The following is a 16,517-nucleotide window of genomic DNA, read 5'->3' on the forward strand; positions in this document are numbered from 1 at the left end:
TTAACACATTTCTTTGTGGTCAGACTCCAAACATCCATTCATTTAGCAAAGTGTCAAAAATCTAGATGAGCCAAAGATCTCATGAAGACTGTAGTTAGCTGCTTTGGGATGGTAGCAGCAGAATGCTTTATGCAGAATAACCTGCTTGTGAATGGAGTTATTTCTCCCCATGTAACAACTTTTAATTTATTTGTTTACTTACTCAAGTACTTCCAAATATTATAGAATGCCTACTGTGTGCTATGTACTTTGCTGGGCTTGGGGATTCAGAGATAGCATCAACACCAGTCCTTGCTCTCAGGTTTCTTCCAAACCAAAGGAGGGGTCAGATCTGCCATAATGCAATATGAATACTTTATTCCTAGTCTACACAAAATGCCATTCAGTGAGGTTTATATAACCAAATGTGTTTTAACCATTGTTTAATTCAACCAGTGTTATTGGAAAATATCAGTATTTTATTTTGATACATATGCAGTATAACATAAAACTGTGGTCGGCAAACTGCGGCTTGAGAGCCACATGCGGCTCTTTGGCCCCTTGAGTGTGGCTCTTCCATAAAATACCACATGCAGGCACACACATACAGTGCGATTGAAACTTCGTGACCCATGCGCAGAAGTCGGTTTTCGGCTCTGGAAAGAAATTTCAATCGTTGTACTGTTAATATTTGGCTCTGTTGACTACTGAGTTTGCCGACCACTGACATAAAAGAATGAAATGTCTTTTCAAACTACCTAAGAAGTCAGTGTGCAGTTTTTTATTTTTACATGAAATTTTTCCTCCGAGGGCAGTCATAAATGTAGTTTATGAAGAAATTCCTAGCACCTTTCTCCTAAACAAGTAAGGTTATAGACTTATCTTGAAATGATAGATACTTGCTTTAATTGATCCCTGCTATAAAATCAGCTTAGCAATGATACTTAGTTCCAGTTGATTTTTTTAGTTCATCATCTTAATTAAGTTTAGCCTCCCTTCAACCTTTCAGCCTTATTGGTAACTGTTACTTTTCAACAATTTCGAAGAGATTACATTTTTAAATGGTTTTTTAAAAACCTCCCTGGTAATGGTCGTTAACCTTACACACAGCAGATATTGTACTCGTGTATAATTAAAGGGACGAAACATGAGGTTTTTTTCAGCAGCCCATAGTCCCCAGAAGCCAGTAGAACTTTTATCTCTAGGTCTTTTTAAAATTGGAGCCATGGCTTAAAGCTAAGTAATATAGATTAGGGAGATGGTAATTTGGTCAAAATGTTACCTATTCAAAAATATAAGTGGCAGCACTTTCTTGCAAACCCAGACTAAGTTTTTGCATATCTGTTTTGAATAACTTTGGTGAGATTGAGTGATTTGAAATTGGATGCAGTCAGGTAAGCTGGTGAGGAGGCTGAAAGCTATGGCAGGTCAGGGAAATCACATAAAGCGGAGTCATCTGATTTCAATCCCCCTCATTGTAGAAACGCCAGCACCATTGGACTCTGAGCATGGCTGCATCTTGTTATATATGTAGAAGTTTTAAAATCAATTTGATTTTCACTGGTATGATTCTCTAGTGTACTTAATATGCTCTGGATGGGTTTCTGAGAATAGTAAGAAGCAGTTACACTTCTCATGAATATATAGCAGATGAGGCACATTGATTTATTATTCCGTTCTATTTTAGAACATGCCTATGATTTAAAAAAAAAAAAAAAAAGAAGAAAATTTTTTAAAAGCTCAGACTAGTATATCCACGTTTTAACTCTCTCACTAGCCCTTTAACTACTTTGTGCCTCAGTTTATCCACTTGTAAAATTTGACAAAACCTCCCACCTCTAAATTACTGCTGACATTTTTATGACCAATGAATATTGAAGCCTTTTAAAATATGTATTTAAAATTAAATAATCTCCACATTTCTGGTGTCAGTTTCTTTATATTTATTAAAAAATGTCCCTTCTTAAGATTTAAAAATTTGTATATGAAACTTAAGGAAATGAAGGAAGATGAAAAACTCTTCAGGAAGAAAAAATTAAATGGTGTGAATTGACAACACAAGTCCTAAAACTCAAGAGAATTCTAAATGAACTACCTTAGTATTCACTAATCAAAGGTATTTGATATACTGACTCAAGGAACAATGCATTTGCAACTCACAATAAATTTTGGTTGTGAACTATAAAATTTACTTCGTAATTTACAGTAACCCCACCAATACTATTCTTTCTCCTGCTCCCCTTTTTCACTAATGGAGTTAATATTTAGTTAGTGCATTCTCTAACATACCTTCCCCAGTGATATTGATTTTTTTCCCCTCTTTTGTTCTGTGACCTCACCAAAGTGCCATATGTCAAGAGGAAGGGTTGAATGTACAATTAAACACCAAGAAATTAGCATAAGTCCATATCCCACTGATAGAGAAGAAGATTATTCAATCTTGCATCCTGGGTGATTGATTTTTTTTTTTTTTTAATGCTTTAATCCAAAGGGTTCTTAAAAACCTCGAAAGCCCATGTGGTGCTGAATTTTGGTTACTGTGAAATGTCCTCACTATACTAACTGCAGATCAACTTTGACCCCACCCAAATGATAAGATAGATTTTTAGGGGAAGAGAAAATAAAAATTCCAGAAAGTCTAATAAATTAAGGCCAGGTTATAAAACTAAAATTCATTATTAAAATTCATAGTTTATTTAGGAATTAAACATTCTAAATAGAGGCCAGGCCCTGTGCCCAGGCTGTTGGAAGGAGAGATGGCAGAACTTCATCCCAGCCCTGACAGTGCATTGGGAACTGTGGGCAGACACTGGAACCTGACCAGAACACATAAGTCCCCACTGCCTATGAAAACATCTGGATGTTCGACTGAAAATTTTTATTCTGCATTCCAACGTTAGAGTGAGTACCTGTGTGTCTCATCTATAGACACAGTCCCAAACCAAACAGTTTCATTGACTAAATTTACCCTTGAGTGTACCATTAAATAATTCAATCTCTTTCTAGAAAAGGAAATGTTTTCTCCAAACGTTTCATCAAGTATGGACAACACTTGTCCTGGGGGAACATAGAGGACCTTTCAGTGACAAGCAATTTGCTAGCCTCTGGGGCAGCACCTCTGAATGCTGGTTGTAAGTCAAAAGAGAAGTTCACAGGGAAACAGCCAAGACCAGGAGTAGGAGACCACGTGGGGGTGAAGGAAGAAGGAAGAAGAGAGAGTATTTTCACAAAAGAGATGGATGAATGCCAAAGTTTATACTCTTCATGCTGTACACATCCATACACATCCAAGGAACGATATTTAAATGATCTCATGTATTGAATTCGAGTTTAGCTTGAGAACAGAACTGTTCATTTAATCAGCTCTTCCTCCTGTCCCATGATCACCAACAGAACATCTGACCTATTCATTTGGCTCTGAAAATTAAATGAGCTCTAAAAAATGCCAGGTACTTTCTTCTGGTGGAAGCAACAACAGACATATACATTAATATTTCCATGTCTTGGTTAAAATGCAGTGCTGTGGTTCTGTTTATATCTGGAAGAAATTTCAAAATGTCAAATAGGTATAGAACTTGAAACATCACACACTTCCTCAGCAAACTGAAAATAGACAATAAGCCTTAGAATATACAAATGGATCAACGTGTGCTTTTTCATTTCTAGGAATGAGTTAGTCCTTAAAGACCCCTTATGACTATTGAGGATTTGTAATAGCATTAGTGTGTATTTCTTTCACAAATCAGATTGAATTAAGTGCAAATGATATTTGTTGCAAGTATCTGTACTCCTGCCTGGGGTAGAGGTAATGGAGGTTACTGGTAGGGCAGGATCTTCCTGGCCTCAGAAAGCAGATTTTCTAGCTGGGTAAGACTAGACTTGCATCTGTTATAACATACCAGGCTCTTGGGTACAAAGTGGCCCAGTAATGACAATTCGCACCTATAACTTCAACCAAGGAAGGAATGGATCTGCAGCATTTGCAGAAGCTGGAAAAGGCTTTATGGAAGCAGAGATTGGAGTGGCATTCTGGTTTTGGATGGATTGGGAGGAGAGAGGTATGGGAACCTTAGGCAAGAGGAACAATGTAAGGGAGATCCAGCAAGTACACAAAATAAAAACCCAGTTAGAGTAAGGGATTTGTGTTTGGTGATAGAAAAACTCAGCTCAGCCCATGGGACAAGGTTATGAGAAAACCTGAAGGCTCAGAAGGAGAAATGTAGAGTGGATTCTGTGGTGTAGGCCATGGGACCATTGCAGGTTCTTGAGCAGAGGTGTGGATTTTTTTTTAAGAGAAAGTAAATTACTCATCTGCTTTGAAAAGTGGTGCTAATGAATCTATTGACTGTTTTATTTATTGTTTTTGTGTCTCTTTATTTAAAAAATGTGTTATTATTGATTTTTAGAAAGAGAGGGACAGAGAGATTAAAAAAAAAAAATCAATGAAAGAGGATTATCATTGATTGGCTGCCTCCTACATGCCCCCTTCTGGTGATTGAGCCCACAACCTGAATGGAACCAGTGACCTCTTGGTGCTTGGGCCAATGCTCACCCATTGAGCCACACTGGCCAGGCTTTTTTTTTTTTTTTTTTTTTTTCTCCTTTTAGATACTCAGTCTCTTCCTGTGATATTTACTGCTCACGTCTACTTCAGTGTGGCATTTTCTCACAGCCATCCCTCTTGTACTTCCATTTTCTGATGGCTGTTCGAGGGCAGAATGAAGGGTGGGTGGGGTGGAATATTCACTTGGAATGTGGGACTACCTGGTGCTGGAGAGACCAGGGAAGCAGGAACCACGTGACTCCCGGTCCTCTGACCTCTAGTGCACTTGGAAGAAAAGCAGTTTCTCTTACGTGACATGTCGCTGCCTCTCCCCTCGGGGAGAGCCGGACTTATAGGCAGCGATGCTGTCCCATTCAGCTGGACATGAGAACGGGCCCTTTGGGCGTGCTGGTGCAGACACAGCCCTGAGCAGCAGCTCTGCTCACCTCTGAGCGCAGGATGAATCTTAGGCCGTGATTACCCCTTGCTCTCCAACTGGACGCCACCCAAATGTGTTCATTTACAGCCTGACTTGAGATATATCTTAAGACTGGCTTCTAAGAAAGATGTTCCTTTACATTATAATTTTTCTCTCCCATAACTGTACACGATTAAGATCACTATGGCCTTCGGTAACCTTTAAAAGGTGGAATAGAGTGGGAAGAAAAGAAAGCATTTTAATTTTGGGATGTCTCCAAAGCCATTCATTAATTTTGGAAAAGTAGCATGCACTTAACCTGATGGAATATCTATAAAAATTGGAAGCTCACTGTCAACCAAATCTCATTTATTTAATCTAGTATTAGACTGCCGTTTTTGTTAACCAGATGGAAAACATTAGCAGTAATAGTGAACAAACATATCCCGGCTCCCAGCGGTCATTTTTAACCACCATTAACAATCTGGTTTTTACAGATTAGTAATATGCAAAAGGCAGTGGTCCAGATACACAAAAGGCAGCTGAGGCATCTGTGCTCCTTACTTACTAGCATCGAACTATTTTTAAAAACCCTTTGTATGTGAAACGTTCCATCTAAGCTCAAAATTGGCAGATTTTACCCAGAAGTTGAAGTAGAGTATCTCTTTGAAATAGACACTGATGTCAACTATTAATAAACCCAAAGCTGATGAAGAGAAAAGCTTATTATTAATGTCATCAGTAGATTTGCTTGCGGTTAATATACTTTCCACTTACTAGCCATTTGTTTAATGGTTTCATATCTATATAAGCCTCCTAATTGTGAAGTGCATTTTAGCATGTCATATTTTAACTTTTAAATTTAATTATCTCATTGAAATGTAATACAGAATAAACAACTCACAAAATCCACTATTGGAGCAAAAAGAAGCTTGTGTCAAATGTGAAAAGGACTTGGCTTCTAGAGTTGCCTGTTCAGAAACAAACTATCTCATTTAAACTGAGCGTTGAGTGTTGCAGGGTTTTATTATGCCCTGTGAATGGATGTGGAGGTCTGTGCATTCTTGTTCCTCCTCTTGTTCAGACTCAAGATTATCTGAGAATGAACCGTCTATGTTTGACTGGAGCAAGCATAGTCAAAAATGCACATATTACACATTTATCTTCCTTTCAAAATACCGCTATAGCTGGTTTATGTATTTGTGATTTGCTATCCACCTTCATGTTACTTTTGTTTTAGATACTAGTATTTTATAGGAATTACATTGAGGTATATTTTTAGAATGCTTCACAGATATTTGCTCATATTTTATTATATGGAGAAGGAAGCCAAAGTTTGAACATTCAGAAGCTTATCCAGAGAAGTCATGTCGAAGATGAGAGTGGGAATGAGATTGTGCAAGGATGCTCTAACTACTAGAGAAAATGCCTGCGTTAAGGAACTCGTGGCTGCCAACGATATTCCTGTTCTACTGATGGGGAGCAGGAAGCACCTTCTCATAACTATGTACATGTGTAGGAATAGTTGCATAGATTATATTTACATACATGTATTCACATGCAGACACCTATACACATACACACATACTCCCAACAGTCTTCATGTGGACTGCAGAACCGCCATTTATAAGATCCTGCTAAGGATTTTCCCGTCTGTCCTGGTGCTGACCTGTCTCCCTGCCACTTTGGGGAGAAATTCTGTCTCCCTCCTTGTAGGAATTTTTACCTTGACAGTGAAATCTCCCAGTATTCCTACAAGTGCCCAGGGCCATTATGTTCCATTTCTTGCTGAGAAAGGGAAATGAATAACTAGTGAGGAGAGAATTGAAATGATGCATTCTAGCCCGGGTTTTACTTTAGAATTTACAACATCCTGAAGTTCCTTTCAGTGACAACTGAAAACAATTTATTGAATATCTGTTACACGTGCAGCACTGTGCTAGGCACTGGCCATTCGGGAAAGACAGAGCCCTACCTCCAAGCAGCACGCCACCTAATGGGTGAGATAGGCAAGTAAGCCAACAGCTCCAGGGACACAGAGGAGGCTAACTAGGGGGACAAAAATCCATGAAACCCCAGAGTACTTTTGTCTGTACTGCCTCACCTATTTGGAAAGCATGTTACATTTTATGGATAGTTGCCAGTAGCCCATTGAAATTTGAAAACAAAAAAAAATTCTGGTTAGCTCCGTGTTCGGCACACCACGGCTCTTGAGCCACATGCGGTTCTTTGGCCCCTTGAGAGTGGTTCTTCCACAAAATACCATGGCCTGGGCGAGTCTATTTTGAAGAAGTGGTGTTAGAAGTTTAAGTTTAAAAAATTTGACTCTCAAAAGAAATTTCAATCGTTGTCCTGTTGATATTTGGCTCTGTTGACCACTGGGTTAGCTGAATGATTGGATTTCTTTGGTTTATTTCTAATTCTGGATTGTATAGACTGAATTTATGAGTGTAGATAAATACATTTTCTTTATCTTGCCCTCATTCTGGTTAGCACTTAAGCAAAATAGGGAAGAAAAGCAACCTAACCTTTACCCACAATATCGTCTTTATTGGTTAAAGGCAAGTAGTTAAGAATTTATCAGCACGCATGTGACTATTACAAAGTAATATAAGATAACTAGTCTCTGTTTTAGGTTGATTTTTTAAAAGCCTACCACTTATTAGGAAATTGTTCCAGGCTTGTAAATTCTCTCTCAAGGACAACCGAAGCCTCCTCTCTTTCCTTTTTCACTGTCCCAAACTTCTTCGGTGGCTCCAGATGGCAGGAGTCTTGAGCTTCCACAGTTTGGGGGGCCTTCCAATAATCAGCAGACTTCTTCACTTCTGAAGGGAGAGGGACTCTGATCAGACTTCTTCCAGAAATGTGGACTGCTCAACTGCCTTTCTTGTCCATTCTAACCATTACCTTCGTTGAGAAGGAGATAATACTGGGGCGGGGAGAGGGGCTAACTTGAAGAATCAATTTTCACAGACCTGCCATCACAGGCTACATAGGCTGTGCTGCATTTTCTCTAGCTCCCCCCCATGCTCCTGGGGGATTGAACATAAGCAAATGAGGACATTTGATTCTGAGGACTTACAGTTTCAGGACTTACTTATTATTTACAATTATAGTAAATAAGCTCTTTCGTAGCTATTGAAACAAAATGAAGAGAAAAACGTTCAGAAAATAGCCCACACAAAACTAATATTCCCCCCCCCCTTTTTTTTTTAAGGTGAACACATTCAAGAAACAAATTCACCTCATTCACTCAAAAAGGATGTAGAAAATATGGGGAAAGGTAAAGAAAGTTTTAATTCTATGGAACTTCTCTTCGCTTTAAAATACTTATAGAGATAGTAGGAGGATATTTTTGTTCTATGCCGTATTTTAAGCTTGACAAGCAACATATGAATAATATATGGACCATTGGGTGGATATAATTGAGATTAATGCATACATATCAATCAATACATGACACTGTAATATAATACTTTAAAATAATATATTACATTGATTTATATTCATGGATTTCTGCACAAATCTATCCTATGTCTATGCAACACTTTTTAAACTGGTAAAATATTTCGTCTTCTAATAATAAATTGCCATATATAACAGTTCTCTGGAGAGTTATTTATATAGATTAGTAAAATGACTCTTCCTTTTTTCTTTATTAGAAGAACTTCAGAAGGTTTTATTTGAACAAATAGATTTACGGAGACGACTGGAACAAGAATTCCAAGTGTTAAAAGGAAATACGTCTTTCCCAGTATTCAGTAAGAAATCACTTTTATTTCATTGCATTATGAAATTTGATGGCATTTCTATTATTAGGCTAAAGAATATGCTTCTGAGGATTATGTGACTGTGTAAAGTGCTGTGATCTCCATGTAAATATTGGGAAATTTTAGTCTCTTTGAATCAGCTCACAGATGAAATTTCATAGAAGAACCTTTGGTACTTATTGCAGCAGTGCATATGTATCTGTATGCATGTATTGTGTATATTTAAAATATGTATGCAATGTAACATTAAATGTGTGGATGTATTTAAATATTCAGAAATGTTTAGGCTATACTTATTTTTAAAATATATTTTTTATTGATTTCAGAGAGGAAGAGGAAAGGAGAGAGAGATAGAAGCATCAATGATGAGAGAGAATCATTGATCAGCTGCCTCCTGTATGTCCCACACTGGGCATGTGCCTGGATTGGGATTTGAATTGTGACCTCCTGGTACATAGGTCAACACTCAGCCAATGAGCCACACTAGCTGGGCTAGGCTGTATATTTTTTAAAAGAATTACTAAAGTATTTTTATTCCCTGAGTAGAAAAAACAAAAGAACAATTAATTTGTATTCTCAGATTGTGCTGGCTAGAGAGCTGCTTGGTGCTTGAAATATGAGTATATATGAAGATTTAAACTTATCAATTCAATGTATATATTCTTGTTTTATTAATTAAATTACCATATTTTCTGGCATATAAGATGACCCCCTAATTTTACAGTTAAAACATAGGTTTAGGCCTATATTTGCTGTATAAGACTACCCCCCACTTCCGAGGCAACACCAGTTCTTTTTTTAATTAAATTTTTAATGAATGACATTTTTTTAACATACCGTAATATACCGTACATTGATACGATAAATGGAAGGTATCTTCACAAATGGCAATGCCATGAACTTGACCGAGATGTTTTTTCGGGATATACTCGGCGTATAGGACGACCCCTGATTTTCGGTTGACTTTTTTTCTTTTCAAAAGTCATCTTATACGCCAGAAAATACGGTAGTATAATTTTAGTAGTGTTGGGTTCTCCATCCATATTTAATGTTAACATTTCATTTCAACTTCGATGACAGGAGATATTTTACTGTAAAAGCTATTGGTTATACTGCCAGAATCCTGGAATTTCAGACTTTTATGTAGATGTCCAGATTTCTAAAATCCACCAGCCCCAGTCTGGGTCACATCATTTTTTTTCAAGCTTTTGGAGTTTTACTTACTCATAGTCCTCTCTCCATAGAAAGTGGGAAATAAAATAGTATGTGAACATATATTTTAAATTATGTAAATTTATATTAATTTTTCTGAGATACAGTTTTAGAATGTCAGCATGTCCCTTGTTTATTAATCTGGGCATCACAAAACATAAATGTGGCAATTCCTGTGCTAGAGACCTAGACTAGCATGTGGAAGAAGATTTTCCAGGAATTTGACCATTTTAATCATATCAGCAGGAAGGTCTGCGTTCACCAGGGCCTCTCCAATGTACTCATCAGCACAATTGAAAGTCGTGTCTTCTCGGGTAGCAGTTTTGAATGGGGCTAGGTTCCTGGTAACATGTCAAATTGAGTTCCACCAGAACACTTAGCACAGTAAAAGCAAGAGGACACATGAAGGAAGAGAGATCTGACCGCAGGAGTAACACGGTCTGCCAAGTGTGTGATCTCTTAGTGCTCTGGAGAGAGGCATGGAGTTCACAGTACACTCTGTATCTTGAACTTGAATAAAGCCTGCTAAGGCTTAAAATAAGATCAACTGGAGAAGGATGGTCAACAGCCTTTGATCGTGTATTAGGAACAACATGACATTTGGAGCTTCGAGAAAAAGAGAAATGTATTAAAAATATCTTTGAAGCCTCAAAAAGCAGATGCTTCCAAAGGACCCAGGGTTTTCTAATTTCTAAAACTGTATCTTAAGAAAGACTGCAAGGTTCCTTGCAGAATTGAGCAAACATTGAATGATTAGTTTCCCCTATAAGCTGATGTTTATCTAATTGTCAAGTTTGCAGATCCCTGCTTTTAGATCCAGCAGAGCCGGCTGGAATCCCTAAAGTGTCCCTCTGCCTTCCTTGAAGCCAGTGTAACCATGATTGATTCCATTAATAAAAGCTAATGGATCATTGGCACAAATTAATTTGTAATCATTTATAAGTTTTCTTTATTAACTGCTCTACCATATACAGCATGTACATGTTTCCTTTTTTTTTTTTTTTAAGTTAGAATGTTATAGTACAACTGGCCAGTTTTGATTCAGGCCTGTCATTCGGCCTTCTGATCTGAATTAAAATGAAGCTCTGTGAATACCACACATATGATACACTTCAATTAAACAACAACAAAAAATTTTTCCTCTTTTTTATTTGCAGCGTATTCCACTGACCAAGGAAGTGGTATATGTGTGCCCAAGTTTGAATAATGCGTGGTCTAGACACACCACAAAGAGGCAGTTAATTTCACACCAGTGAAATAGCAAATGCACATTGTGTGCTGGTTAGCTCAACGTGAGAGGCCTTGAGGCTGGTGGACAGATTTAGATTCACTCAGATGGAAAAGGGGAAGACAGAACTTTGTAAAGTGTCTGTATCAGAAGGAAGCCTAGAGGAATCCCAGCCAGAGTTTTGCAGAGCTTTTTACTAGGAGGGGGACAGACACTCATAGTCACAACCCCTAAAACCCAGTTCACTTAGAACACGGGTCTTGGCTAAGCTATCGCATGTGACAAGATCTGGGGGAGATAATAGATCAACCGAAGGACTTGTATACATGCATATAAGTACAACCAATGGACACAAAACTCTGGGGAGGGAGGGTATGTATGGGGGGAGGCAATGTTAAAATATGTACACAGATAATAATTTAATAAAAAAAAAATGTAAAAAAAAAAATCGACCCAACCTGAGTTCAGCTATACTGTCTCCAAAAAGGGGCTCTGCCACTTCCTGTTAGTAGGACCTTGGACCCTATAAAATGGGGCCAATAATTCCTGTCTCATAGGAAGGTGAGAGGGTAAATGAAGGGGTCCGTGAAGGGCTGTGCGCGTCCCCGGTGCTCAGTAATGTCAGCTTCGATGACTATGCAGGAGGAAGAAGAGATTATTAGCACTGAGCTCCAGAAAAGCAATTCTAGAATACGTTTCTGAGTTTCTCTTGGGTTTCTTGTTGTGGTTCTGAGGATTAGTGAGGGTTAATGAGGACCAGGGGAAAAGGTGAGGATAAAGATTAGAGGAAGGGCCGGGACCGGTTTGGCTTAGTGGATAGAGCGTCGGCTTGGGGACTGAAAGGTCCCGGGTTCGATTCCGGTCAGGGGCATGTACCTTGGTTGCGGGCATATCCCCAGTAGGGGGTGTGCGAGAGGCAGCTGATCGATGACTCTCTCTCATCAATGTTTCTAACTCTCTCTCTCTCCCCCTTCCTCTCTGTATAAAATCAATAAAATATATTAAAAAAAAAAAAGATTAGAGGAAGGAGGAAGATGAGGAGGTGGTGGAAGACCAGGTGGAGGAAGAAGAGAAAGGGGAAGAGGAGAAGAAAGCACCTCTCTATTGGGAGGGGGGTCAGAAATAGAGGAGGAGGAATGAGCAAGTCTCTCACTTGCTGGGAGGGGAGGAAGACCGCGCTCAAGCAGCGAGGCCAGGCATGTATTTCAGAGCAGAGGAGCGCAGTGAGTAACCTTAGCAACTGAGTAACCTTAGGCTATTGCCTAAGCCCCTTCAACTGTAAAACAGTGCTACCACCTACCTCAGGATGTTGCTGAAAGGATTACTTGAGCGAAGTATTCAGTGTTGAGCACAGTGACTGCTCCATGGTGATGTATGCTGTTGCGACCATAGTCCACTTTAAAGTTTGATATTTAGATGCTGCAGGGTCTTGACAGTCAACCAGCTGATATGAGAAGCCAGAGCTTCTTGAGATTACTTGGGCTGTAGTTATCAAGAATGGGACAGGCAGCGAAACTTAGTTTGATACCAGACCATGCGTTTAGCTGGCAAACGGGGTAAGACATGAGCTGGAAGGTAGAGCAGGCGTTGTGAGGAGAGGTGGGAGAAGTGTAATCTAGAATTGGTTGGAAATGTGGGATTTGGTGGAAATTGGAAGAAATGGATGAGGAAGAGTTCACCCTTACCAAGGTCACTTTGACATGACAACAGAACAGCTGGTCAAACATCCAGCAAAGACAGTTGCATTTAGTTGGACAGGAGTACATGATTAGAGACCCGTCCCCAACATGCCACCATTCCGTCTCCCTCCTAGTGACGGGTAGATCGTGTTTGCAGCTCTCAATCCTGAAGTCATTTTTGCCAACACATTGTGTCCACCTTTCCTAGCAAACTTATCTAGTCTTCCTTCCTTCTCCTTGACCAGTATAGACCAGAAGTCTCGATAGTTGTTTAAAAGCAATGATAACAAAATGTAAACAAGTGTGTTAAAACATTTTTTTTAAATCAAATAATTTTAGGTCATTTAAAAAATGTATTAAAACTACTCTGTCTGATACTATAATGATAGCTACATGTCATTACACATTTGTCCACAATTTTGCTGTGAGCTTGTAGCTTGATGAGTAGGCTCAACCATATGTACTGTATGGGTTTTTCTTTCTGGTTCCAGGAATGTAGGCTGGATACTTTTTTTCCAATATATTTTTATTGATTTTAGAGAGAAAGAGAGGAATAGAGAAAGAGGAAACATGAATGATGAGAGAGAATCATTGATTGGCTGCCTCCTGCACACCCCCTACTGGGGACCGAGCCCAAAACCCAGGCATGTGCCCTTGGCCGGAATTGAACCAGGGACCTTTCAGTCTGCAGGCTGACATTATATCCAGTGAGCCAAACTGGCTAGAGGAGCTGGATACGTTTTATTATTGTTTGGAAAACCCTTTGGCTTTCAAATGGGCATGTTAACAGAACACAGCCCTTGCCCCTGTGCTGGCTGGCAGGTGGTGCTCCAGTGCTTTTTCTTGGCTCCCTCCTTTTATGCTATTTCCAAAAATAGTTGTGTTTTAAGTGATTCTCATTAGAGAAATTGGCATAATGATTTTTTTATTTTCAGTGAAACCGTGCCCCTTAACTCCTCAAGGGAATGAAAGCTTCTTCCACAGCCATTGCATTGGCACCACATACTTACTTAGAGAACAGTACCTTTCACATTAATTCAGATGAAATTAGTATTATAATTGGGTCCTTTAAAAAAGTAAATTATAAAAGGCAAGACTATGGAAGCAGTAAAAAGATCAGTGGTTGCCAGGAGTTGGGTGGAGAAAAGGGATGAGTAGGCAGAGCACAGAGGATTTCAGGGCAGTAAAACTACTGCCTGATACTGTAATGATGGATCCATGTCCACATCCATGGATTGTACAACACCAAGAGTAAACCCTGATGTAGACTGTGGACTTTGGAGAATTATGACATGTCCATGTATGTTCATCCTTGATAACAAATGTACCACTCTGGTGAGTGATGTTGATAATTGGGGAGACTATGTATGTGTGGGAGAAGGGGTTCATGGGAAATTTCTGTACCTTGCTCTTAACTTTGTTGTGGACCTAAAACTGTTTTTTAAAAAGTCTTTAAAAATAAATGATAGGTAGCTAGATTGATTTTGTGTTTGATTTCGGGGAAGGAAAGATAGATATGTGTTTGAGGTTGGAGAAGGAATTCACATAGTATGGAAAGGTAGAAATCAGTAAAATAAAAGAACAATGCTGTTAATGTCTAAGTACCCAGCGTCTTGTGAGTAGTAAAGGATGTATTATCTTGAAAGACGTGGAAAGCCATCACAGATTTTTAAGCAGGAGAATGGGAGGGATTTGGAAAAGAAGGAGCTGTGGGCCAGATGGTCACTGGGAAACAATTGCTTTGGAGGGTAACAATGGCAAAGAGAGGAGAGGATGGAGGTAGAATGTACAGGACTCACATACCAGTTGGCTGAAGAGGAGGGGAAAAGCTGATGACAGTGTTTCTGGTTCCTTTAAACTGCTGACCTGACTACCCACCACAGATGCAATATAACACTGTGTTACTTTTTTTCATTTAAAGCAGAAAAAAGCAGTTGGCTAAGTGTACATTGTTTTTGAAAGATGCAATAACATGATATATACATGGGAAGTCATTTTTTCCCCCATAAGTGCAATTAAAAATGATCAGTATGTAGAATGGCAAAGATAGTTTGCATAACGACACTTCTCACATAGAGTCAGGGCCTGAAGAACCGTAGCAGGCCCAGGAAGGACCATAAAATAAGGGTGATACAGGGAGAAAAAGTGTGCAGGATGGCAGGCAGGCACTCTTTTTAGGAGAGACGGGCTGCAGGAAGCCAAGCAGCCATATCTAATGGACCCGCATTTTATCACCCACGGCATTTTGTGTACAAGGGTCAACATTCCCTGTCATCTGAGGTGCACCCTCTCCCTCCATCTGAACTTCTGAAGGCAGTGGAAGCTTGTGGTACTAGCGACATTCTCACGTGTGCAAAGGCTAGAAAACAGAACTGCCCAGACATTTCTGAGAGTGATGATGTTCAAGGGATTGTACTACATGGGTTGTGAGATATTGTGAAATGTAAGATACAGACCTTACCCTCTCAGAGTTTACTGTCTATTCTGATTAAATTATAGAATCTTGAAAACATTCCTTCAAACAACCATGATATATATATATATAAACTAGAGGCCCAGTACACAAAAGTCATGCACAGGTAGGGTTCCTAGCAGTTGCCGGCTGCTAGTGAGGGCCTTCCTTCATTTTGCACCGCCCCCTGATGGTCAGTGCATGTCATAGAGAGCAATCAAACTCCCAGTTGGTCAAACTCCCAATGGGGCACTTTGCATATTAGGCTTTTATATATTTAGATAGGGGAAAAGTTTTCTATGGGGCTGTCAGTAATATTTTCATGAAATATGCTAAAAGTAGATTTTGTACTTTAATTCATTTCTGCCTCTATTTCTCTCTCCTCCTAGATAATTTCCAGGACCAGATGAAAAGGGAACTAGCCTACCGAGAAGAAATGGTGCAACAGTTACAAATTGTAAGCTGCATTTCTACTTTAAAATAAAGGCAACTGGGTGGGCTTGTTTAGAAACTGTTCATGTTTTTGCTGGGAAAGCCTTTGGTCCACCCACTTCTCAGCTGGTTTACATGCTAATTACCGAGAGATTTACTTAGATACAGGATAAGCAGATGTGTCGGTATGCTTCCTCAGGATGTAACTATCTACCATGTGTTAATAGACAGATGTGTATATTGTCTCTGTGGGCGAACCTGAGGTACCTGCATCGTCTTCCACGTGCAAACTTCCCAACCCAGTGCTGGGATGCGCCAGACACTCCTTGGAGGCCACTGTCTCCCATCTTCCTCCCCCTGCCCTTCACTCCCCAGACCTGGGCCAGGCTCTCCACAGTCTATAGAATGAAGTGTGAACACCATTAATCAATTAAATTCACTTGAAGGATAATGAGAAGGGAAGAATTATTTCCAAACAAAGTGTGTTATGCTAGCCTAATCACCTCTAGAAGTGGACACTAAGAACTATTTCTATGGAAACAGGAAGATACCTGATAAATAAATGTAGCGGGTTTTCTTTTTGTTTTGTTTTTTTCCTTATGAATTCCTCACCCTTTGTCCCCCTGCAGATACATCTGGTATTATTCACTAGCACCTTTAAAGCAGTCTCCCTTGCCCTACCAGTGTGACTCAGTGGTTGAGCACTGACCTATGATCCAGGAGGTCACAGTTCAGTTCCTGTTCAGGGCACATGCCTGGTTGCAGGCTCGATCCCCAGTATGGAGCATACAAAAGGCAGCCAAT

General features: G+C 39.4%; 1 protein-coding gene across 2 annotated transcripts in view; it reads left to right on the forward strand.

Annotated features, from left to right (window-relative positions):
- SKOR2 (SKI family transcriptional corepressor 2) overlaps positions 1–16,517 on the forward strand; it is a 40,976-nt gene that overhangs the window by 10,448 nt on the left and 14,011 nt on the right. For both annotated transcript variants that reach the window (XM_084887068.1, XM_084887067.1), the window contains exons 5-7: positions 8,158–8,223; positions 8,603–8,701; positions 15,671–15,738. In XM_084887068.1, coding sequence (XP_084743194.1) covers positions 8,158–8,223; positions 8,603–8,701; positions 15,671–15,738 — 233 coding nt within the window. The remainder of the gene's footprint in view (positions 1–8,157; positions 8,224–8,602; positions 8,702–15,670; positions 15,739–16,517) is intronic.

Source organism: Pipistrellus hanaki (genome assembly GCF_964339955.1).
Source record: "Pipistrellus hanaki genome assembly, chromosome: 6".
NCBI lineage: Eukaryota > Metazoa > Chordata > Mammalia > Chiroptera > Vespertilionidae > Pipistrellus > Pipistrellus hanaki.